The sequence below is a fragment of the Phlebotomus papatasi genome, chromosome 2, assembly GCF_024763615.1.
Source record: "Phlebotomus papatasi isolate M1 chromosome 2, Ppap_2.1, whole genome shotgun sequence".
Taxonomy (NCBI): Eukaryota; Metazoa; Arthropoda; class Insecta; order Diptera; family Psychodidae; genus Phlebotomus; species Phlebotomus papatasi.
The window spans coordinates 49,152,957-49,179,522 of record NC_077223.1 but is presented as its reverse complement, the minus strand read 5'-3'; the positions used below and the strand labels follow the sequence as shown (position 1 = coordinate 49,179,522).

At 33.6% G+C, this 26,566-nt stretch overlaps 3 protein-coding genes across 6 annotated transcripts; 2 read left to right on the top strand and 1 right to left on the bottom strand.

Moving 5' to 3' along the window:
* Positions 1-67: 67 nt before the first annotated feature.
* Positions 68-5,307, top strand: LOC129801507 (UDP-glycosyltransferase UGT4-like). Of its 4 annotated transcripts, none has more exons than XM_055846620.1 (4): positions 2,026-2,705; positions 2,780-3,044; positions 3,559-4,532; positions 4,601-5,307. In XM_055846620.1, exons 2-4 carry the CDS (start codon positions 2,855-2,857, stop codon positions 4,991-4,993), a joined length of 1,557 nt encoding a protein of 518 aa, XP_055702595.1. In that variant the 5' UTR covers positions 2,026-2,705; positions 2,780-2,854; the 3' UTR covers positions 4,994-5,307. The 4 variants fall into 4 exon arrangements, with proteins under 4 accessions (XP_055702597.1, XP_055702595.1, XP_055702596.1 ...); XM_055846621.1 differs by having other exon boundaries at positions 2,774-3,044; XM_055846622.1 differs by lacking the exons at positions 2,026-2,705; positions 2,780-3,044 and adding an exon at positions 68-249.
* Positions 5,308-6,749: 1,442 nt separating this feature from the next.
* On the top strand, positions 6,750-8,671 carry LOC129801506 (UDP-glucosyltransferase 2-like). The gene is made up of 2 exons (XM_055846618.1): positions 6,750-8,192; positions 8,258-8,671. The coding sequence occupies exons 1-2, from the start codon at positions 7,011-7,013 to the stop codon at positions 8,648-8,650; spliced, it is 1,575 nt and encodes a 524-aa protein (XP_055702593.1). The 5' UTR covers positions 6,750-7,010; the 3' UTR covers positions 8,651-8,671.
* LOC129801527 (glutamic acid-rich protein) lies at positions 8,662-25,112 on the bottom strand. The gene is made up of 5 exons (XM_055846695.1): positions 24,912-25,112; positions 14,659-15,030; positions 12,958-13,668; positions 12,541-12,669; positions 8,662-9,007 (listed from the first exon to the last, which is right to left on the bottom strand). Exons 1-5 carry the CDS (start codon positions 24,954-24,956, stop codon positions 8,918-8,920), a joined length of 1,347 nt encoding a protein of 448 aa, XP_055702670.1. The 5' UTR covers positions 24,957-25,112; the 3' UTR covers positions 8,662-8,917.
* Between the last annotated feature and the right edge of the window lie 1,454 nt (positions 25,113-26,566).

The window sequence follows — 26,566 nt, the reverse complement described above, 5'->3', positions numbered from 1 at the left end:
GAAGCGTACATTATCAATTGGAAAAATGATTAAATGATAACACAGCGCAAACAGATTGTTTGTAATTGTAGTAGTTTTATTCCAAGAGTGATGATCAGAGAAAATTTCTATAGCGCACTATCATTTTGAGAAAGTTAATATTATATTTAGATACCGTCGTTGCGGGTGACTTTGCACGTTTTTTCCCTGTTTTTCAACTTTACCCTCTCTAAAAGTGGACAGTTAAAGTGAAAGGAGAGGGGTGAATGGGTAAAATTATTTGTATTCAGTTGTTAATGAATGGATTTTGTGCCACTAGCATTAATTTTATAAAATTTTACTATGTTTAAAAAAATCAAGGAAAAAGGCTTGCACTGGGGTTAAGGTGCGGGTGACTTTGCACTTTTTAATAAATACTAAAAAATCAACAATTTCTGTAATAAACGACAATGAAGATCTTCATATCTAAGGGTAAGATGCACGAGATCTACAAGTTGACGTGGTCGCCATCTTGATTTGACGTTTCTGTTCGCCATTTTGAATAACTGTCAAACCCTAAAACTGGTCCGATTGGGTTGAAATTTTAGTATGTTGTAGCTGGTGTCAAGACCTTTTTAAAACGTATCTATGTTCCAGTCGACGTCATGTATTTACCTAGATACAGAGGCTCAAAGTTTAAAATTTTGTAATACTCATATTTTGGCGGTCTTTATTTTTTAATCTTATATATTTGAAACCTAAAGGACATGCCTCAGTAACCATTAAAAATGGTTGAGGCTTTAATTTTATATATTTATTTACTCTAACATAATTTAAAAAATAAATAAATAAACGAAAAGTGCACTTAATTAATTTTTTTTATTTTTCATCTTTGCGAAAACAGTTTTTAAGATTATTCAATATTGCGCTGTTATAAACAAAAACATTATTTTTCTTTTTTTGTTTGATCTCACCGCCTAACGATAGCGCTGTCTTTTTCGTGATAGTTTTGATAAAAGAAGCTCCCTATAGTTCTGTATTCATAAAAATGTCAAAATTTTGAACTTGGAGCCCCTATATCCAGACAAAAACTTGACCTAGGTCGGATTTTATATATGTTCTGAAAAGGCCTTGGCATCAGCTAGAACATACTAAAATTTCAGCTCAATCGGACGAGATTTTTGTTTTGACAGTTATTCAAAATGGCGGACAGAAACGTCAAATCAAGATGGCGACCATGCTATCTTGTAGATCTCGGTCATTTTATCTTAAGTTATAAAAAAATTGGATAATTTTTAGCCAAATACTTCTATAATGGTGCTTTAGAAAGGCCATTATATGCAATTTTATAACATAAATCATGCGTTCTTAGGAAGATAATAGGGAAAAAAATATTTTAATAAAAATAATCAACAAAATCGAAGTGGATTATTCTAGCCAGATAAATTTAGACTGAATCTGGGCAATTTACTGCTCTGAAATCGATTTTGGAATTGCACCTTCAGATAACTTTTTCACGGAGGCGTTTTTTGACAAAATACCTATACTAGAATTTCATTGACTATTACTGAAACTACAAGAATCCTTTTGGGGATCATTGTACCTTGGTACTTAACATATTCCTATATACTTTGACATGGTAGACCGGATCGGCGAAGACCATCAATAAGTGCTAGAATTTATGAAAGTCTTACGGACAGCAGAGTGCAAAGTCACCCGCAATGACGGTATAAAACATAAAAAGTAATATCAGTCATTATCAAATCATCATTACTGTCATTTACGATAAATTTTATTTAAGGAAATTATTTCAATTACAATATTTTTATTAGGTAGGAGCCTAACGGTAGTCAATTTTGAAAATGTTTACAAACATTAATGAAAATTTGGTAATTAAACTACCGTAAAGTAAGTTTTTTTTCTAAAAAAAGGTCTCTGAAAATCAGTTCGCAACAACTGACTTTTTTTTTAATTTTAGAATGAAAATTTCAGAAATTATAGTTTATAAATGATGTACTTTATGCATAAAAACATGTATTAATTTTTTTATTATGTAAAGGGATTTGTACGAAAGAGGATATTCAGTTTTATTCTCTTAGTCCTCGAATTTCTCTATTATATTAGAATTTTATATTATAAATTTTATAAATCAAATTAACTTATGTTATGACTCAATGCCAAATGATATTTTGAGTCAAAAACACGACACGGCCCTGTCGATCAGAGGGCCTTAACTCATTATATTTGCTAATTATTATTATTATTCCTTTTAGCTTGACCAATTAGGGGAATGTTGGCATGGTTCGCACAGAGTGAACCTTCAAACAACACAAATTTTCTATTTGTTTACAAAGAGCTAGTTCGTAGTTCGTCATTTCTTAGCCGTACGATAGATAATTATTAAGCTCATGAATCGGGATGAGAAATGGTAATTCAACTCTTTCCAAACAAAGAGAAAATTCACATCGTTTGAAGTTTGACTCTGTGCGAACCATGCCTACATTCCCCTAATATGCATTCGAATACAAATTCATATGAAGTTTTTAATAATAATCAAATTACAAGGTATGATTTCTTTTCTTTAATCTATCCGACAAAATTCATCATGAACCAAAGTCTAAACAATTTGTGATTTTTTTACATGTTGCGGATGGTCATAAGAGCAGAATTTACAGTAACCTTGATAATGATATTGAAGGCATAATTTTGAATGGAACTTATTGTATTACGTCATAACAAATATTATTGTGAGTTTTAAACTACCACTACCACACTGATCATCAACTATTATCTTTTGTCTGATATTTTCTTCAAGCAACAGAGATTAAACAGCAAAATCATCAGTACAATGTTGTGAACAAAAGTAATAGGATCGACAAAAATTTTAAAATTGAAAATGAAGCTTATAATCATCGGTCTAGTCGTATTCACGTTTTTCTCTTTAAATTTGGGAGCTAATATATTGGTGCTTGAAGGACTACCTTCACCAAGTCATCACGTTCTTTTTCGAGTAGTTAATGAGGCACTTGCAGCCCGTGGTCACAATGTCACAGCTATTGGGGCAGATATTGACCATTATGCAGTTGGTAAGGATTAAATATTTCAGTACGACTTCAGTACAGTCTTCACTGTACTTTACTGCTTATGTTATTGCAGATTTGATGACTATATTTGATATAAATAGAGTAGCTTACTTTTGATGGAATAATTATTATAGTTCACACATTGAAACTTGCGTTTGAGAGCTTAAAAGTTAAAAGCTAAATAAATCCCGAAAGCTAAAATCCCGTAAACCAAAATCACGAACGCCAAAATTCCGAAAGCCAAAATCCCTAATTCTTAAAAGTGTCATAGATACTCCGACGATTGCATCTGCGCTAGCTGGAGGTAAAAGCAAATTTTCTGTATCTTGGGAAATTACATTATGCTCCATATAACTTCATCCCTTTCAGGATTTTGAACATTCAGGATTTTGGCTTGCGGGATTTTGGCTTTCTGGTTTTTGGCTTTCGGGATTTTTGCGTTCAGGATTTTGGTGTTCAGGATTTTGGCTACCTCCGATAATAAATATCAAATAAATTTTGTAACTTTTTTTTCCAGAAAATGTAACGTATCTTCATTTGGATCGAGTGTATGAGAGCATCTATGCCAGTGGAGAAGATCCTATAAACTTCGTAGAAATGGGAAAAATCAATCCTTGGATGACTTTAGCCGTATTAACTCAATTGATCTTAAAGACATTCGATGGAGCACAAAAGTCGTCAGGTTATCAGCAACTTCTAAATTATCCTGAAAACTTCAAGTTTGATCTCGTAATTTACGATTTTATAGCGACTCCCTTTCTTTTGGGGTTTATGCATAAATATGGAAATCCACCTCTCATAGGTTTAACAGGATACAATGCCATATCCATGACCTCTGTTATCTTAGGCTCTCCCTATCACCCTTCTCTTGTGGCACATCATTGTCGAATGGAATCTTATAATAGTTTTTTAAGACGTGTAGAGAATTATTTACTCCACTGGGTGGATCACACAATCAGGAAATATTTAGTATTACCAAAAATTCAAACTGGACTTGAGAAAGATTTTCCAGGACTTCCTCCTGTTGCACAACTTGAGGAATCAGCTCGATTAGCTTTAGTGAATTATCATCCCGTTTTTGAGCCCTCAGAACCCATGCTTCCAAATGTAATTGGAATTGCTGGACTACAAATTCAAGAGCCAAAACGCCTTCCGAAGGATCTTAAGGAGATTGCTGATCAACGATCGTTTGTTTTCTTTAGTTTGGGAACTAATACTCAACCAGAAATGCTGGGGGAGCAGAGAATCAAGCACATAGTCGGAGCGTTTCGAGAGCTGAGCCAATTCACAATCTTCTGGAAAGTCAAAGGAAATCTTCCATTAGAAGTTCCTCCTAATCTTGTGATACGCCCGTGGTTTCCACAATCAGATTTACTAGCCCATCCAAATGCAAAACTTTTTATAAGTCATTGTGGTTTATTAAGTACTCATGAGGCAACTTGGAGAGCCGTTCCAATCCTTGGTGTACCAATAATACTTGATCAATTCATGGTAAATTAAAGAATTATAGCACTTTAGTTAATAAAAATTAATTACTCATTTGTTTCATGTATTTCTAGAATGCCGCAAATTCTGTGAAGGCGGGAATGGCACTGGAGTATGATATTAGAAACGTGACTAAAGATACTTTTAAGTCCACAATTTTGGAGTTGATCACAAATTCAACTTACAAGAAAAATGCTCTTCTGAGAAGTAAAATGTTCAGAGATCATCCAGAAAAACCATTAGATCGTGCAATCTGGTGGATTGAATATGTCTTGAGAAATCCCAATGAGAATATCTTTAGATCAGAAGCATTATCTTTAAATATTTTCCAAAAGCATGATGGTGATATTGTAGTTTTCTTGAGTTGTGTCGTCTTTCTTTGTTTGTATATAACTTTTAAAATTCTGAGGGTGATTGTCAGGAGGATCAAAGTATCTTCTCAACGTAAGAAGACGAAGTATGAGTAGATATTTTGGCTTATGACGATGATTAAATACAGAACATCTTTTGTTTTGTTCATATATTTTTTTGCATTTTAGTTGGGGTGTATGAACAAAAAGTGAAGATAAAAAAGAAATTCTAGATGAACCATAAGAAATACAGTGTATATTCTTTGATTGTTTAAATTTTGGTTTTCATTATCTTATCACTTTCAATTGTAAACTCAGTTTTTGTGTAATCATTATGGAGCGAAATATTAATGAATATTAAATGTCTGCAATAAATGAGAAGATTCTACAAAAAAAAATAAATAAATAACTAAAATAGAGTAAGAGGCGAATCTTGAATTTTATTTTTTCTTTAATTTATTTTTTGTGAATCCCGCAAAAACAAACTTCTAGTGCTTGCATACCTTCTCAATTTAGTGACATAATTTTAATTTTACCTTTACCTTTTTCATACAGAAATCCACATATAGGGAAAGGTGGGACTACGTTGATATACGATTTCTTCACACATTTCTAAAGGAAGTTGGGCTTTAACGTAATTCAATTTAGCTCTAAAACAATTGTTGAACTAAATAAAATAATTCTGAGGCCCGGCTTCCTTTAGGATTAGGCGAAAAAAATCGTACATTAATGCAGACCCACAGCTCAAAATAATCCCATTTCCCTCTAGTTATCTCTTTATGTCAAATCTAAATTTAAATTTTAAATTCAGTTTCAAGAAAAAAATACTATAGGGGAAAGCGCGCTACCTTCGGACGATTTATGATTCGAACAATTCAATTTTTGCAATGTGTTATAAATGAATTTGGCTCATTATAATATCCATTGCCTGAAATTTTCAGAAAAGTACTATGGGTGAAATTCATAAAGAATAGAGAAAAAGTTAAATTGTCCAAAGCTTGAGTTGTCCGAAGGTAGCGCGCTTCCCCCTATCCAATTTCTGTTAGAAAGACTACAATCCTAATACCCCAGCGAGCACCATATTCAATTGAGCTGAAAACATCTATTTTCAGCTGAATTCTGCTGATCTTACAACGACATTGGCGAGGCAGTGTCATTTCCATATATTTGGTTAGCACTTTTTATTCGAAAACTGCTGACTGACTCAGCAGAAATATGTTGAATGAAAACGCTACCTTTTTCTGTTAACTGTGCCCACTGGAACATAAGAGCTTCACAAACCAATTTGTGAAGCTATATTACATTACTAAAAGGCTCAGTCACTGATTGTGAGAGAAATCCGAAAAAGTTGAAATAACGTTCTGGAAATGTTAATTTTATCCTGCAGTATTGATCCAAAATCGGTGTAAATATTACCCTTTTTAGGTGTATTGGGGGTTAAAGTTACCTTTTTCAAGTTAATTTTACCCTTAAAAAGGTGTAAAATTAACATTAAAAATTGTTGATATATTTTTACACATAAAAAGTATTAAAGTTATGAGGAAAAAAGGTTAATCGCACTCTCTTTTTGTCTCAGTGGGCTTATCTAAAAATAGAAAAAAACATTATGTTAGGTTCTCCGATTTAATGATACCCAATTCCCCCCTAGAGGTTGAAATTTAAATTAATTGAATTCAATTAAATCGAAAGGGCATAGGAGCACCATTACGAATGAATGATCATGGATCTTACAAAAAAGATACAAAATTTTCATAGAATTCGCATCGAATCTATTCAAGTTCATGTAATTCTGTGAATTAATTTTGAACTTGAATTTTGAACCGGGTTTTTTATTAATTACAAAAAAAAAATTAAAACCGATAAGCTAGTGACAGTTTTATTTATAAGATAACAAAATATGATAAGTGTCTGAGACAATCTGAGGATGAAATTAAATAACGATTAAATACATTAATCAACCGTGAATCAATTACGCCTACAATCATGGATGGAAAATCTAAAAGTTAAAGTCATTGCGATAGTTATACAAGTATTGAGATAATAGAATGTCTAAGTCAGAATGAGGTAGCAGAAATTAGAGATCTATTCAGTGAACCAGCAACTCTCTGAGGAATAAGACGAAGTTTCTTTTGAAATGCATTGGATGCTGAAGATAGTGTTTTTTGGTATATTGTGTACTGGAAATGTAGTTTTTGGTGCAAATATCCTAGTTTTGGAGGGATTGGCTTCTCCTAGTCATCATATTTTCTTCCGAGTGATCAATGAAGCTCTCGCGGCTCGAGGACACAATGTGACCTCAATTAGTGCAGATGTGGAGATCAATCCAGTGGCAAATCTCACTTACCTTCACAACGAAATGGTTTATGCTGAACTTTATAAGGGCTATGAGGACGTCGATAATATGAATCTTCTGGATTTTGGATACGATGGAAACCTTGCGACAATCTTTGAGGTGGAAGAATACTACCTAAATACTCTAGCAGGGATTAAGAAATCCACAGGATATAAGCAACTTTTAGCCTATCCAGATGATTTTAAATTCGATTTAGTAATTTATGATTATATGGGCTTACCTACAATTCTGGGATTCCTACATAAGTTCAAGAATCCACCGCTTATTGGAGTCACGGCATTTCATGCAGTTTCTCCAACTATAAATCTTGTAGGATCTTCATTTAACCCATCTTACATTCCTTTCTACTTCGGCAGTGGCTTGAAGGAAACTTTCTTCGGGCGAGTTGAAAATTTTTTTCTGTGCTTTTTTGATTACTTTCACAAGTATTATGTTGTTTTCCCTAAAATCTATTCAGTAGTCAAGGATGACTTTCCTGGACTGCCAGATTTAACAGAGCTAGAGCGTCAAACTCGTTTGACTTTAATTAATTACAGTCCTGCAATTCACGATCTAGAACCAATGCTCCCGAATGTTATCCCAATTGCAGGAATGCATGTGCAGAAGGTTAAAAGTCTCCCTAAGGAATTTCAGGAAATTCTAGATAATGCAAAAAATGGATTAATTCTGTTCAGTTTGGGGACAAATGTTAAGAGTTGGATGCTTGGAGATGAAAGAATCCAGAAGTTTATTGAAGCTTTCCGAAATTTGCCACAGTACACTATCCTGTGGAAATTTGACAATGAAAAAATCCCTAATGTTCCCAGTAATGTCATCATTAAGAGATGGATGCCTCAGAATGATATACTTGCTCATAGAAACACAAAACTCTTTATAAGTCACTGTGGTCTTCTAAGTTCTTTGGAATCTACATGGCATGGTGTCCCTATTCTTGGAGTTCCTATCTTTTTGGATCAGTTCACTGTAAGTTTATTTTATAGCATCAGAATATTTGTAGTCATTTTTTATTGGTCATTATTCTTTCGCAGAACTCTGAAACATTAATCAAAGCTGGAATTTCTGAGAGTATCAACGTAAGGTCCTTCACTTCAGCAGAAGTTACAGATGTGATAGTAAAAATGATGACTTCTACTAAATATCGGAACAATGCTCGAACGAAATCTCGTCTTTTTCAAGACCAACCTCAAACTCCACTTGAACGAGGATTATGGTGGATCGAATTCGTCCTAAGGAATCCAGATGTCGGATTAATTCGTAGCAAATCCATGGATTTGAATGTCTTGACACTTCACAATATTGACGTGATAGTATTTTACGTTATTATGATATTAAGTATTCTCTATCTAATTATAAAGATTGTCCAATTCCTCTTTGGAGAACGCAAATTTTCCAGGCAGCTAAAAAAACAAAAACTCAATTAAAAAAATCTCTATAAGTTTAAATATGTATTTTATTATCAATTTCATTTTGATTTTAATTTCGTTGTGTCTTAACCATCGTGAGTAGCGATACTTTTCGTTTTTTAAATACTCAGCCATCGATTGCGAAGATTCCAGCCAGAAGAATGTGTTGGATAGTGAGCGAGAGAGAAGAATAAATGTGTGATGTGGGAGTGTTTGACGAGATTAGACATAAGTGTAGAGAGAATCCCCCGATGTCCCTTAGAATAAGTAGTAACTTGAGGAATTTCAATTATTTTCAGCAACTTCATTAGCACTTCCATTCTCTTTTGGATTATCGTCTTTCGCGCTGTTTTCTTCAGACATTGTCGAGTTATTCTGAAAAAAGAAATAATAATACTTATGCAATTATGCAACTTTTTGGCTTAACTAAGATTTTTACCATATACTAAATTATATTCACCATAAATCACTTTAAAAATAATTCATATTTGAAAAATTGTATCATACAAATATTTCAATGCGAACCAATCTTAAGCCTTAAAGGACGAATAGACGACTGATGATAAGACATAGGTCTATGAGGTGAGGTCTATATGATTTCAGAGATCCTTGTCCACTGAGGAAATAGTTGATATAAGTTCGAGTAGTATAGACGTAAAAATCAGTGTTTACAATTACCCCATGTTTACTACTGCCCAAGTTTCCCCTACTATAAAACTAGCTTTAGGGCAGAATCATATTGACAGTAAAATGCTCACCGTATTTCGTTAATTTACGCATTTTCATTGCAATTCTTACGCAAGTTCTTGATTACCGTATTACCTTATCTCATACTCGGTGACAGTAAGTGAAAATAATATAAGAAAATTGAAGAAATAAAACGAAAATGCGATAAACGGTGAGGAAAAAAATGTACGATTTATTTCTCTTAAGTGTTTTTTGCTCACCGTATATAGAATTTTCGTTTTATTTCTTAAACTTTCTTATATTATTTTCACCTAGTGCCACCTAGTATGAGATAAGGTAATACGATAATCGAGAATGTGCTTAAGAATTGCAATGAAAATGCGTAAATTAACGAAATACAGTGAGGCTACGGCGAACATTTTATTGTCAATGTGGTTCTGCCCTTAATCCAGAAATCACTGGAAATTTTTGTATGGTAGACCGTAGATGTAGGTGACTTTGCACATCGGGGACGACTTTGCTATTTTCCCTGCTTCTCGTAGCTTTTCTTTAATACTAGCATTTAAGCATGGCCTTTACCGATCGGATATAGTGGATAGGATCGGTGAAGACCACTCTTAAGTGCATGAATTAAAGAAAAGCATACAAACAGCAGGTTTACAAAATCATTGTGGGAAAACCGACGTTAGGGAAATATAGTAGATTAGAACCGGAATAATGTCGGGAAGTAGAGTCACTCTTAGAAATGCCGAAACTCTCTCCAAAGCTTTCGGTTCGATCTCCAAGCCTTCATCAGTGGTCTAATCAATAAGGAATTTCCAGAGTTTTGTCTCTTAATCTGTTCAGGACTTTACAAGGCATAACAGAGAATGTGAGGGCACTTTTCTAACAATAAATAATTCATTTTTCTCTGCAAACAACTTCACTGAGAAAAAACGGGGATGTGATTAACTTTTTTCCTCATAACTTTAACACTTTTTAGGTGTAAAAATATATCAACATTTTTTAATGTGATTTTTGCACCTTTTTAAGAGTAAAATTAACATGAAAAAGCGTAACTTTAACTCCCAATACATCTAAAAAGGGTAATATTTACACCGATTTTGGATCAATACTGCAGGGTAAAATTGACATTTCCGGAATGTTATTTTAAATTTTTAGGATTTCTCTCAGTGTTGGCACAAATTTACAATTTTCCTAGTTTTTTCTGGACTTCTGCAGTGGTTTTTTGGCAACTTCTTTGTACACACTGATCAAACTCTTAACTTTGGAAAGCTTTGGTTGGAAACAATTGCCGTTTTTTTTAAGAGTGACTCTACTTCCCGTCGAATTCCGGTTCCCTTCTACTAAGTTTACAATGTCATTTGCATTTACGGAGAGTGACTTGTAAACCGTTATTCCTTTTGATTTTTTGAAGGAAATTGTATGCAATGTTGTGGGTGGAAACATCGTATAATTTTTACAGAAATAAAATTTTTGACGAAAATTGCTCCCAATGTGTAGAGGCCTTGAAACAGTTTTGCGGAGTCAAATGAAATAATACTGAATGAAAAGATGACTTGAACACTGTTTGACTATTATGCCGGCTTCAGACTGAACGTTTTGTCCAGTTCCCGAAGGTCTCAAAAATTTAAATAACAAGCAATTTTGATTTTTCAAAATATAATGGATCATTTGCCCTTAATATCCAATTTTAAGCAACAATTTCCTAAAAAATCGTGCCTGATATAGAGAGACCAGCCCGATAGAGGGAGAGTCGTGCCGTAGTGGAGTTAAGCCAGATGGCTAAGCCGTATGAAGCCCGTATTACTGTATGCATATTATGACCTGAGTTTATTGCTTAAAAAGCTCCACTCGACTCCACTCCATTCAACTCCAAACAAATATCAAAACTCAGGTCATGATCTTTATTTTAATCTGTATTGTAAAATCCTGAAAGCCAAAATCCCCAATTCTTAAAAGTGTCATATTTACTCCCATGATTGCACTCGCACTACCTGGAGGCAAATGGAAATTTTTTGTGTCTTGGGAAATTATTCTACACATTATCCTCCATATAATTTCATCCCCTTCAGGATGTTGAACATTCGGTATTTTGGCTTTCCTGATTTCTACCGGGACCCAAACATCTCTAACGTAGCCGGAAGGAGTTTATCTCTCTGATCTTCAAGATGTCCGGGTTTTACAAATAAAAGAAAAACTCTGAAAAATATTGTTGTTCTCTTCTCAGATTTCAAAATTATCACAAATATTCTGTAAATTTTTCATAATATAATTAACTGCTCGAACTCTACGGAGAGAACACTATAAATCCCTCGATTTTTTCACCCCCTCAAATTTCCACCTTCCACCCCCCGGGCACCACTTTTCTTAACAAATCTTCACTTTTCAGATGATTTCTGAGAAATGTAGTCACGCTGTTTGTCCGTCTGTCCATCTGTCCGTCTGTCCATCTGTCCGTCTGTCCATCTGTCCGTCTGTCCGTAAGGATGTCATCAGCTCTATAGGCCAAACGGTTAGAGATAGAGACTTGGTACCTTCGGGGGACCCCCCCATAAGTCGACCCAAGGATTGTTAACATGCCCCTCATATTCCCCCCAGCCCTCTCCTTCCCCACCAAAACTATGTTTTTTGGGATTGCTCGAAAATCCGTCATGAGATTTTTTTTTCATTTTTGGACATGTTTTAGAGATTATACAGGCGAATATTTCGTTCATTTACGAAAATACCGTTGAATCATTCCTAATAACGGTTTTTCAAGGTCAAAGGTTAAAAAGACACTAGGGAGTGTATTTATCAAGTGTATCAAGTGTATGTATCAAGTGAATGGGGTCATGTTTGGGGTCGTTGGAAAGGTCTTGGAATTTCCGATAAAACTGAATCGGTTCCAATCGGTTTTGAATCGGTAATGAACCGATTCATAACCGATAAAAAAAATTTTATCTGAAAATCAATCCTATTACTTTTAAAACTATTTTGGGGGATCTTTTGAGAGATTTATGAATCGGTTCAAATCGGTTGAGAACCAGTAAACGGTAAATGATGCGAAAGTACTTTTGCGGTATAGCATCTAAGTCATGAATTCGAGCATTTCGCAAAGCCTGGGATGCTTTGCCACCACTTTTTTAAATATGAACTCTAAACAGGGAAAATATTTGGCATTTGGTTCAGATTATTTGTCATCGTTGTCATTCTTTAAGGCTTAAAATGTTCAAACAAACCTTTTCTAAGTCCTGAGTCTCATCTTGGGATTGTGTTTCTGGTCCACTTGGATCTGGAGGATTTTCTGCATCATCCTTTGTGCTTTTGGACTCATTATGTGTCTCATCAGTAACCGTTTCTTCCACTTTCTTCACTTCCAACAAATATCAAGGGAAACAAACAAGGAAAGTAAAGAATATGAATTAGGATACATTCGTTGCAATACACATCACACCAATCAATCCTTTCGGATATGCTCTAGATTTTCAGCTGATATTAAAGCTTAATTAGCTTCTATGAGAGTAAGCTTCTAGAATTAATATCGTGCAAGAGTAAAACAATTAGTTGTAAGAAGATTAATATGTCCAGGAAATTTTAATGGATAGAATAAGAGAAAGTGAGTGACTGCACAAGAATTTTCGGCCATATTTCCAAACCTCATCCTCGCTTTCAGCTTCCTCTTCATCATCATCATCATCTTCTTCTTCTTCTTCTTCTTCTTCTTCTTCCTCTTCATCTTCCTCGGAATCTTCAGTCTCTTTAGCGTCTTTATCCTCTGGTTTCGCTTCAATACTTTCGTCATTGTTTGATAAAGCTTCTTTGGTTGATTTATCTTCACTGGAAGTATGCTTGCTTTCAGCATCTTCAATTTTTTCATTACTTGGCTTATCATCGGTTGTGCCATCTTCATCTTCAACACTTTCGGAGGCATCAGATTCGGATTTTTCGGACTTGTTTTCATTACTGACGTCCTTAGCTTTTTTTTCGGCTTCTTCTTTTTCCGCAAAAACATCTTCAATCACGTCCTCTGCCTTTTCATTTTTCTTTCCTGTTTCTTCTTTATCCGCGAAAATATCTTCAATTACGTCCTCTGCCTTTTCATTTTCTTCATTTTTCTTTCCTGTTTCTTCTTTATCCGCGAAAATATCTTCAATTTCTTCGCTGACTTCTCCATTTTCTTCTTCATCTTTCTTTTTTTCTTTTTCCGTTTCAACCTTATCGCTCTTTTCAGCAAAAATATCTTCAATTTCTTCCTCTTCTTCAATTTCCCCATTTTCCTTAGCCTCAGTTTCTTCCTTGTTCTTATCTTTTTCATCTTTACTGTCTTTCGCGGTCTGCTCACCATTTTCCGCCACACTTTCTTCTTTCTATTCGTGCCAATTTTGAACACAGGGTGATGCCAATGTTTTTTTTTATGTGGAAGGGGGTAGATGCAGGAGATGAAAATCAATATGGAAATCTTATATGATAAATTATATTTTTATTTTCATTTTCTAAAAAATAAATTTGATATATCAAATATTTTGCTTACGGGTTAAATACACATAAAAAAATCTGATCCACAACGAACAAAAATGCACGTTATTTGGTTACAAAAAAAATCCACTTTGTGAGCTTTTTGTATATATTTTTTGTTCTTGCACAAAGCACAACATAAAAACTCTGTTTTTGGATAAAAAATATCTATTAATAATAATGTTATAGAAAATCTTTTTGGAGACAATCTCAACGATGCAATATTTTTCAACAATTCACATGAGTTTCTTTTTAGACAACTTCTTGTACAGATCAATTTGATAAAGTTTTAGTAATTGTATTTTAGCGATGAATTTGTCTCGTTATTTTCTTGTATTTCAAACTTTGATGGATAACACACCATGCAATTTTTTTGCAAATACACTAGATTCTGTTAAAAAGTAGTCAAACAAATGTTTAGCGAAACATTTAAGTGAAATAGAAATATGAATAATATGATTATTATAAAAAAAATAGATAAAATGATTGTTACTTAATAATTTTTTCTCTTCATCTTAATGTCTTTTTAAAGCTTATTGCATAGTACAAATTGCCATTAATTTAGCAAAAATATATCGCTTAAAGATAACAATAAAAAATTTCGATATTGTATTACATGAAAATCCCGATTGTGTGTTAATATTAATGTCTATTCGTCTATTGTACGTTTTTAATTTTCAACTGTTAAAATGTGAACTAAAGCTAAAAACGGGCTTTTTAATCTCGCATCTAAAGGAATGTAAAACCATCATTAGCGGGTTTAATTAAAAAGAAAAGAGAATGTGTGTTTTTTTTTCTGTGAGAAAATCAACACGCGAGATAAAGAAAAATGTTGCTCAAACCTCTCTGTTATCGGTTTCTTCGCTGTTCTCCTTATTCTCTTCCTCCTTAAGTCCATTCTTATCCTTTCCTGTGGTGAGTTCAATCTCTGCAGTGGTCACAGCTGGTTCCATCTTGAGAAACTGTTCGAGTGTGTCAACCTCATTGGCCAAATCAAACCCATCATAGTCTCCACAGTATTCCACATCATTGTATATTTGGGGAGGAAGTGGATGCCGTGGGCTGGGATCGCTACCCGTAGCTCCAGTACTTGTCGAATTGGTGTGCATAAATTCTTTTTCCGTCTCCTTGCCAGGTTCAGCGATGTCCACTACCTCATATTTGATATTTTTACTGTCGAGAATCATTAGAACACGTTGCTGTCGCTTCTTCACCTAAAAACGTAATAAAAATATATTATTTAAAAAAATGGATCATGTTAGACATTATGCAGAAATCAACCACAGTGAAAATGGCCAAATCATAACTTTCATGTTAAACACACATTTCGTTTTGCACTACAAATTTGTGTTAAACGTCCAATAAAATAGCTTGTTGCATGTGGATTGCATTGGTGATTAATTGATCTTTCTTATTTCACTGAGAAGAACTGTATAGTTGTAAAGTGAATCATGCGAAATTCCTCGTGTATAAGGGGTAGCGTGGGTCAAAAAGATCAAAAAACAGCATTTTTTCGCATAAAATAACCTATAGAAGCAATTTTATTGAATTTCGGATAAAAATTAGTTATCGATCATGATCCGGTTCATAACGGATTGGAGTCAGTTCGGGCTTGTGAGGTTTCCTAAGGTCTTTCCAATAGCTTAACTCTTTCGTCTCCTTTGGGACTCTGGGTACCCATGGAAAAAAAATTCTTTTTAGACTTATTTAGAATCGATAAAATTCCGATTCTTGTAGATGATTACAAACTATAAGGATGTCCAAATCTAGGATATTTTTTGCAGGATCCCAATTAACTCCTGAGCTGAGATATTTTTGGTCAAAAATCGTGAATTTTCGATTTTCTGCTTTCCTTGCAGATATTGTGACTTTTTACGTATTTCAAGACCAGAATAAGAAAAAAACCTCTCAGGGCCAATAAGTATGATAAATAACAATTACAGATTGCATAAATTCGAAAAACAATTCTTTCTCAAATTTTCAAAAAACTTGTTCAAACTTTATGGGTACTCTCGTCCCCAAAAATCTAGAAGCCAAATGAGAGGTTATCCCGCCAATGCCCGCCATTCGCTTTTTGACACCACCCGTCAAATAATATCTGCAGATATCTTTAAGATTTCTGTAGAGAAAATCTACACCTCTACAGAATATCTGCAGATAATATCTGTAGATATTCTTACGAATTTTATTTGGGCTTGGGACAAAATTCGTCAGAATATTTCGGCAGATTTTCTGACGAATCTCTGACGAATTTCTGTAGATATTCTGCCGATTTTCTGTAGATTTTTTCTACATTCCAGACTTTCCAGACAAGATGTGTCAGAAGAGATGGAAAAATTTTTCACTGAAGTTTGCAAAATTCAATAGAGTTATTTTTTGTGATATCACGGTGTTTATATAAAATAAAGAATTCTGCGACGCCGTGTTACAAGTAGAGAAAAGTGAAGTGAAAACTTTAAACAGAGTGTCGACCAAAATTTCGTGTTTTTGTATCATTCGATTGGCGATTTTTAAGAAATTAGTATTTTTGCTCGCAGTTTTTTTTACTTATTTAAAATGTGTACTCGGTAATGCTTGTTAAGCAGAGCATACAATTTTCTTTATAACTTCTACAGTTTCTTCATAAATCAACAATATTTTTGTGAAGTAATGGAGGTTATGCAGATTTTCTAGGGAGAAATTCTGCCGAGAATCTGCAGATTTTCTCTGAATGTACTAGAATATACCGTTAAAATTCAAAAAAACCTCCGAGTAAAATCGGCAGGTAGAGCAATGATTTGACGGGCAACCTCCCAGCAAAACTTCGATCTGCAATTCTGCACTTTTGAAATTTTAACGTTTCTTGTCATTCAATCGGATACTTCGTGTGGCTTCGGGATAGTCGTGCGACTTCGTGAGCATAGCGAATTTCTTTCGTGTTTTCTAACCATTTCCTTCCCCTTCGTATTTTCTATTACGGCTGATTTAATAATATTGTATTATAACATCATAATAATATTGTAAAAAAGAGAGTATTCACGTAAAATTGTTGAATAAAAATTGAATTTTAAATAAATTGAAATACATATTTTTATGTAGTTAAAATAATGTTTAGAAACATTAGAAAGGGTAGAAGAAATGTAGAAATCATCTAAGTACTCTAAAGAAATTCTGCCGATAATTTTAAAATTTTCTATAGAAATTCTGCAGAAAATTCTGCAGAATTTTCATACAACGATCGGATCCACCTTAGAACAAAATTCTGCAGAAATTCTGCTGATTTTTCGGCAGTTAGTAATTCAAATCTGACGAATTTCTGCAGAATTCTGCAGAATTTGCCGGGTGGGCTTGTAACAACCCCATAGCAAAATTCCGCGGAAATTCCAGTGGAAAACTTGCGTCCAAATTGCAAAATTCGCCGGAATTTGACGCAAAAATTCCACTAAGTTTTCCATGGAATTTGGAGCCGGTAATTCTATTGGAATCTTAGCTCTCCATGGAATTTCAAATACGATATGCTGGAATTCCAGCGTTAAATTCCGCGGTGTTCCGTGGAACATTTATATGGAAACTCACACGTGAAACGTCCGCGGGATAAGCTGAAAAAATCATATGGAAATTTCCATTATCTTTCCATAGGGTTTTATATGGTTTTTTCCACTTTTTTCTCGAATGTCAAACAAATAAAATGGTGTTGTGACAACGTGGATAATTTGTTTCCAAACCTTCCGCAAACATTTTTAGTGATTCATGTGGCAATTATAATATAATTAATTATGCGACACTGCGTTTCGTGCAGATAATAGTGAAGTGATTACATTAAATAGGCCGCCAACCTAAAATAATACTGTTTTCAAGTCATTTAATATATATTTTAGGAAAAATTATTTTTTTTATAAAATTTTTTTTTCTTGCTCAAATTGTTAATTCGTTATTGCTGGTTTAGTAAAACATATTATAATCCTCGTAATCTTTGCTATTTCTTTAATATTCGGAAGTAAAAACACGAGGTGCATGTGACAGCTTCATTTTTTCTCCATTTTATTTTGGTGGAAAAATCCACATAAATTCCACGAGCATTTCCATGGATGTATTCTATATAAAAAATCCAGCATAAATCCATTAATTTTCCTTGGAACGTATTATGGAAAATTCCTATGGAATTTTTTAAGGAAAATAGTGGAAAAATCCCAAGGAATTTTACGCTTGTTATTCCTATTCCGCTTTCTTTTGCTATGGGGAAAATTCTAAGCTGAGGCCCAATTTTTGAAACTCTCACTCGCACCCGCGAGCTCTTTAGTGGCCGAGAGAAATCCACTCGCACACCCTGTAGATTCAAATCCTTCTGTAACGACTTCTTTATAACATAAAGTACTCGTTGCACGTACTCAAGAATTTCCGGGGTGTGCGAGTCAATTTCTCTCGGCCACTAAAGAGCTCGCGGGTGCGAGTGAGAATTTCAAAAATTGGCCCTCTGGAGTGACATTTTTGCCAATATGGCCGATAATTTTGACATTTGGCATCGCGGGAGATTGCTTTTAGGGAAGTTTTTTCTATTCTTTCTGATTTTGGTGAATTCTGATTGCCCAGGAAGTGTCTTTTATGCTTTTTGAGAAAGCTTAATGTGTCTACAATAACATCGTGTTGAAAGAAATGTGTTTTAATGTGTTATGTGTAAAATATTTTGAGGAATCTGTTTACAAGCAGGAGCTGGGTGTCTTTTTTAGCACTTCCTGGACATCCCACAAGATACTGGTCAATAATTCTTCTTGTTTTAGTGATCAACATTGTAAAAGAGTCATTTGATACGTAAAAATAATTCACAAAATTGATATAATTGCCTTTTGGAAAATTGAAGTTTGTCTCCTTTTCGTTCTTTTGGGGACGAGAGTACCCATGAGATTTCTAATTTCCCAGAGGCGGAGAAAATTCTTTCTCTACAAAAGTATCATATTTGACCACTAAGACTTACAATAAAGTGAGTTTTACTGAAATTCGTTCACTGGATATGTTGTGGTCCGGAAAGAGTTAAAGACCAAATGAAATGAATAAAGGCTTATTCTCTTCAGCATTCAATTCTCTTCTAGTTGAACTGAAAGAATTGATTAATACTTATTCTTCATTTTTTTAGAGCATGTGAAAGTAAAAGTTTTGTCCCAAAAACGTATCTCTTTTCAAAAACCTGGAAAAAAAGTTCCCATTTAACGATTTTCTTCGGGTTTTCTTAGTTTGTTTAACTAGGAAATACACTAATATGGAAATTGATTTTTTTCTCATATAAAAATTACGAACTGCAGATTTTCCTGAAGTAAGGGAGTAGTGCGACTAAGAATTTTACTTGAAGTGACAATGGCGCCACACTTAAAATTACTTAACGAAACAAACTAATTTTAAATTAGCGGGAAAATATAATTTGAAATATATCTTACTTACTCTTGAGGAGGTAAGAAAACTTTTTCTTTGCAAATTTATATTGTTTATATTAAAAATAAAGTTACGAAAAGTATGTTTTTTGTTAAATATGAGTAACTTACGAAAAAAAACATAACATTGCATTTTTTTTATATTTATTTAAAAATAGAGTGATTGCTTCTAAATCCTTGAAACTAAAAAACTTTGATTTCGGTTTAGTATAAAGTTTTTATATTTGCTTTATTTTGTTTCAGTTATTTAAAAACAAATCTTTGTAATGTTAAATGTATATATTTATTAAAAGATTTTAAATACTTTTTAAAATCATTTTTGGTTTCACAGTTAAGTATGAAAAACGATGTAGATTAAAATGACCATGAATGTATTTTACTTATATAATTAATAATTTATTATTATTATTATTATTTATTTCAATCAATACCAATAGGGTCCGCCCCTCTTACATGGTTTGAAGAAGAAAGAAAATTAGGGAAAAAAAATGACAGAAAAAAAGGAAAAAGAAAAACTAATTTAGCCTGATCCAGTCTGGTAGAATCTAGCGATGCCGATCAAAGATGATCTTTTTGCTGTATATTTGAAAAATTTGCCTTCGAATACCGGCAAGAAAATTTAAATTAAACTTTACTGTCAGTAAAGTGCAAAATATTTAAAAAGGCTACATTTTAAAAAGCTAAACTACTCTTAAATTATAACGATATCATTATCGATGATTAGCTTATTAAAATGCTACTTTTTGAAGTTTATATTTGTCTTCAAAAACGCATTCATAAAGAGTAAATTTTGCCGTATAATAACTTAATTTAGTAAGTATATAAATCCAACCATGCACAGTATAAACAATTTCCAGAGTTGAACTTAGAAAAAATAAAACGTAAACCGGTGATTTATTAAACTAAAAAGTTTAAAACGATAATCGTTGTAAAATTCAACTTTCAATTGAAAAATGAGTTCTTTACGACGATTGAGTATTCCTTGAATATTACTATGGTATATAATTTACTCCTTTTACACACGATATTTGGAATATAGTAAGGCCATGTAACTCCGACGATTGCAAAACTCGGATGCCGCGACCGATTTAACTCCGATACATCCACTTAAAATATAATTTATATTTTTATTTCTGTAATTAATTACTGAAGTATCATATTATAACTATTCTACTTTAAGAAAAACCAAAAATTATATTTTTATCGGTTTAATAAGTGGGTAAAAGAAATATTTTTTAAGCTCGGGTCAGCCTGGTTGTGTACTAAAAATTTAATTTTTGAGAAAATTTTGCTGTTGACAGCTCGTCGCTGGAAAAAGTTTAGTGTTTTTTCTATATAATAAAACATTATTTGCAATCAAAATTATTAATAAAAGTTAGTGTAGTTATTGATCTACAAGGTGAGTAAGAGTTTATTGATAATATAAATAATTCATACAGAAATAAGTGATTTTTGTGAATGTTTACATTTCGATGCATGTCGGATGCGGTGAAAGTCAATGTTTTGGTTCAGAATTTGCATTGTTCAGGACTCTTTTTCTCTTTCAGATGCCAAAGGGAACAAAAGAAAAGACGTATAAGGACAAGCCCGACTCTAAGGAAGGTATTAGGAATGCCTTGCAGTGTGTACGAGATGGTTCTACCATAGCATATGCATCCAAAACATTTAATGTCCCAAGAACAACACTGCACAACAAATTGACCGGCAAATACCTAGAGGAGTGCCCCAATGGCAGGCCAACAATTCTTTCAAAAGAACAGGAAAAAGAACTTGTCAAATGGATCCTGGGATGTGCGGATGGCTGGCATCCCATCGGGAAGGAACAAGTTCTGGACAGCGTTAAACTCATCTGTGAGGTCTACAAAATTCCAAACCATTTTACAGCTGGAAGACCCGGAGACATTTAGTTCAGGAATTTTCTTAAGCGTCATCCAGAGCTCAGCATGCGCAAGCCAAAATCCTTCTCATTGGAAAGAGCTACTGTTACTGCTGAAGACCTCACGGAATGATTTCAGAATTGTCTTAAATATTTCACAGAACACAACCTTCTGAGCATTTCACCAGACCGTGTTTTTAATTGCGACGAAAGTGCCTTCTTTTTGACACCGGAAGATAGAAATGTCCTGTCCAGGAGAGGTTCACGTGTAGTTCCATCTCTTAAAAATTCAGGACCGAAGCAATGTATCACAGTACTCCTCAGGGTGTCAGCTACTGGCGAACTTGCTCCTCCAATGGCTGTTCATAAAACTGACATTACTCCAAAAATTGCCATTCACAACGCAGAAGGATGGAAAATGGGAACGTCACCACAGAGTGGCTGGATGGATGGGCTACTTTTCTATGGTGGTCTTTATTTCCCGAAAATTGTTTTCCAACATTCAGAGGAGTCCATTATCAATAACCAGCACGATCAGGCCACCGACAATAATCCTTCAAATGATCCAGTCATCCCTGGAAACCAACTCTCTGCAACTTCTGAGACTCAACCGATCTTCGACATACTAAAACAATGCTATTTCTGGCCAGGAGAAATTCCAAAACGTCGTCAGAAGAAGAGGGTCAAAGCCAGCAATGTCAAACACCAGTATATTGTATCTTCCGAGGAAATTATCGCGGAACAGGAGGAAAAATTGAGGCAGGATTTACAAAAAAAGAAAGAAATTGCTGAACGGAAGTTGACCAGAGAGAGGAACAAAAATATAAGGGCAGAAGAAAAGGAGATAAAACTAAAGGAGAAACACATGGTAAAGGAAAAGGCTCAAATGCCAATTGAAGCTGAAAAGAAAAAACGTGGAAGGAAGTCAGCCAAGAAAACCGAGGAAAAATCAAAGAATTGAGTGCAATCTTAAAATAAATAAAAATATATATAATTAAATAATAAATTAATGAAATGAATTGATGGAATAAAACTCTAAAAACTGTTTTTGAAATAATATCTTCTCATTTTTATGCATTAAACTTTTCCTTAAAATGAGCATCCGAGTTTCATCGAATTCAACGGAGTTACAAAAAAGCATCGCAGTAACATTCTTGCGCATATATTAATATTATCGTAATTTTATTAATTTTCATCAATATTATTGCTAAAATTCTATTTCTATTATGATTCTAAATTAAACAAAGAATAATTCTATTGATTTGGAATGGCGAAAAAAATATTTCATCAGTCCAAAAACAAGCATTAAAGTCGCACTCAATGAAAAGTATCCGGATTACCTCTCTTTACTATATACTTTTTAAGTGCCGCGCGGTTCCAATGTCATGTTCATATAATTTTATTTGGCAAAGTGTATTTTGTAATCAATTTTCAAGATTTTAAAAAGAAAGATTTTTCCGGTGGCTCCGCTAAATAATGAATTGTTAATTGTAGTTACAATTAGGGAAACATTAAGAATTTTTAAACGCATTATTCATCATCTAATAAAACTTAATACAGTAGAGTCTCTCAAATCTGAATCTCTCAAATTCGAACGCCGTTTGGATTCAAAATGTCAATTGTGAGGTTATGTTAGAAAGTTCGTATTCTAGGTGAATGAAAATCATATTTATGTGCTTCTTCCTTAATGTTTACATACATTATTATCGTATAAAATGAAAAGGAAGTATGTTACCACTAAAACTTGCGAAAAAGTGCGAGAATTTGATTCAAAGTACAATTTAATCTTACACAAATTTCGTTAGTTTTGAAAAAATCGTTCGAATTTGGGAGGTGAGAAATGTCAAAAATACCCCCCGAGCGTTCGAATTTAGGAGACTCTACTGTAACACTAAATCTAATAAACCACAAAATTAATTAAATATCACATTCAGTAATAACATGTTTAGTGGATGGGCAGATCGAGAAATGCTATTTGATGTCAATATCTACAATATCCTTATTTTATTTCATAGAATTGTCGGAAATAATAGCAAGTTAAAATTATAGAAGCCAATTTCTCTCCTAGAATTTAACGGTTATAATTTGAAAGTCGCGAGTTACATTCCCCCGGGAAGGGAAACAGAGTGTTCTCACAGAGGAGAGAAAGTGTCAGCAAACGGGAGCAATTGGCATATTAGGACTCCAAATTCTGCCCTTAGCGGTGAATAATGGGTTATCCCAGATTCCACAGTAGCAGAAAATGGAACAGAAAATAATTAAATCTATATTTTTTGCAATGTTAATGTTCATTGTTTACTTTTTTTTGAAAGTCGTTGAGTTCGTCAAATATTACGTACGGGTTACCATCGGATTCTCTCGGCTACACTTTCGGAATATTCACACATACATTTATATCTTTAACGAAAATTATCTTTTATCTTACAAAAAAGATGTTCAGAATTGACCTACTGATTTTATATGGTCGATGCAATATGCACAGTGCATGGTTGCAATTTTACCAATTTTTTTTTACTAATTTCTCTAAATATTAAAAAAAATCAAATGTAGAGATATAGATAAATAGAATACTATAGAGTTCCAATTGGCATATTTAAAAATGCCAAAAATTGGTTTAGAGCTTTTATTTCAAGCAAATTATGGAGCATTTTGTTTTAACTGGCCGATACCTACTTCTCTTACCTTATTCAATAAGTTTCAAAGTCAAGACCTTTTCGTTGTAATTTTGACTTTAGAATATATAGATTTGGTGCATATTGAAAATGAAATTGTTGTGTTTACAATTTAAGTGGCGGGTGTACTATCCTTGGCTATCGGATTTTATTGCTTCTAATAAGTTTCTTTTGTCATTCAGTCCACACCAAATTTTTCCACCATCAAAAGATTGTTTTTACTACGGAAAATTGAAAACTTCTAATAAATTAAAAGGGTATATCTTTCAAGTAATTTCATTTGCAGAATTTGCTTAATATATTGCCAAAGTGTTGTCATACAATGTGCTATCTTTAATGACAACGTTATCGGTCGTACACAAACTAATTATTTCTCTTCATAAAATATGTCCTTATCAGTATTTTATTGAACAAGAGTGGTATGTGGCATTCATTTCAAAATATCAATTTCGAAAAAACTTATTAGCAATTTTAAGAGAATTATAAGAAACTAATAAATAAATTTAAAAAATTTGTAAGCTGAAGAATACTTCTCTGTATTGTCGTCTGAATTATTGTATGCATTGATTCCAATGCCACATCCTTATTTGGCACATGACTTCTCTTTATTTGATATTGCAGTGCAATTAAAAGACTTCAGAGAAAGTTCAGAGCACATTTATAATTTATTAGAAGCGATAGATGATTCACTGAACAATAAATGGAATCCCCCAAAAACTAGCAAATTTTTGGCTGGATGAGCACAACAAGTGGCTTGTAATGTTTGGTGGAAACTTCCTCATAAAGTTTGATCAGCCATGATCTTGTCCCCGAAAAGAGGTGAAAAACACACTACGAGAGCCAAAATTGTTGGGGATTTTATTATTAGAACATTTTCTCGGATGGGGGTTCGTGTCAGTGAGTGAGCGTCTCCGGAAGAGGAAGATTTCTGGGTGGTGTCTCCCAAGGTATTTCTACATTCATAAATTCCCAATGAAATTATCAAAAAATGCTAAAAAGTATAGCTTTTCTGTCGCTTGAAAAGTCTTGGGGGAGTTTTTGTCTTGAGTAATCTATGAGAAATATGCGGTTTTTCTCTTGAAAAGTGCCAACAAAGATGGTGGCCCCTCCTCAACATTGCTTCTCATTTTATTTTATGAATTTACCTCCTTATTCCCCGACATTCCACTTATATACACTTTCACCACCATTTTCTGCCTCTTTTACTTTATGACACAATATAATAAATCAATTGTTTTGTAGAAAATTTAAGGAAAAATCGCACAGAAAAAGTCTTAAACGTCAAATATCGCTTCTCTCGACAACTTATATGGATAGCCGTAGATATATTTATTTTGATATCGGCATAAAGCCATACATTCTTACTTCGTGCATAGAGTTGTCAAGCAATCGTAACTAACTTCACCCTATAGTTATCTAGCAATACAAACTTACTTATCGCACTACGGATATTTGAGTGGCGTTAAGGATTTTTGGATTTTTCAATTTTTACATAATTAATAAAAAAGATGTGGTAAAGCGTCCCAGGCTTTGCGAAGTACTCGAACTCGTGACTTAGATGTTACACCTCAAAAGAACTTTCCCGTCATTTCCCGTTTACCGACTCTCAACCGATTTGAACCGATTCATAAAGCATTCCAAAGATCTCGCAATATAGTTATAATAATAAAATAGATTTTCGGATAAAGATTATTTATTGGATCATAACCGGTTCATTACCGGTTACCAACCGATTGGAACCAATTTGTAAATCTCTCACAATATTGAACAAAATACTTTTGGAGTAGGGGAAACTGGGGCACCACCAAACACGGGGTAACACCAAACACTGCGATTTTTTAATCGGATATTGGATATCAGAGGATAAGACCGATTTTTAATCAGATTTTCGACTTCTAAGGACAAGACCTATAAAAATTTATAGGCATTTTAGGGATTGCTTGTCCACTGAAGGAATGGTTGAGATAGTCCAAGTAGTTTAGAAATAAAAATTAGTGTTTGGTGGTACCCCAGTTTCCCCTAATATAATTGAATTTCAGATAAAAACTACTTATCGGTTATAAGCTGGTTCATTATCGGTGCAGGACTGATTAAAATTGGCTCAATCTTATCAATAATCCCAAGACCTTTCCAACGAGCCCAAATATGATACCATTCGGTTGAAAAATACGCTTTCTAGAGTTTTTTTAAACCTTAGACCTTGAAAAACCGTTAATGATCGTTTAATAGTAGATACCCGTCTGACCAGGTAAGCGTGGATTATAGCCGCAATTAACCCCTATCTTTCATACCTTACTTTTAAGAAGCTCCCATACAAAATACCCCTTACTAAATATATGTGAAGGACACTGTTTTACGTTCATGGTGGTTGAGCAGCGGAACTACGAAAATTATGTTACCGACCGTGTTGCTCAGCTGTCACTGACAAGATGGAATATTTTCCAAAACATTTCATTTGTTATTAAAATTATCACAAAGATTCTCAGTGTTTTTAGTGTTTTTTAATAATAATAATAAATGTGCGTGAGTGCGTTTCGTCTAGAGAAAAGTGTCGTGGTAACTATAGACAAATTTCTAATCTTGAAATACGTGTTTTTATGTCCTTTCAGGGTATTTTTTAGGAGACAATTTTTTTCATAATAGTTTTTGCTTTTTTAAAGTGTTAAATCGTTCATCGTGGTTGAATAAAACATATCCATATCTTTGTAGCTTCTATCATTTATATAAAATTTGAAGGTGAAAGCAGGATGTGAAATTGACAGTTTCATTCCACCGCCATTGATGGCCGTGGCAAGATTCA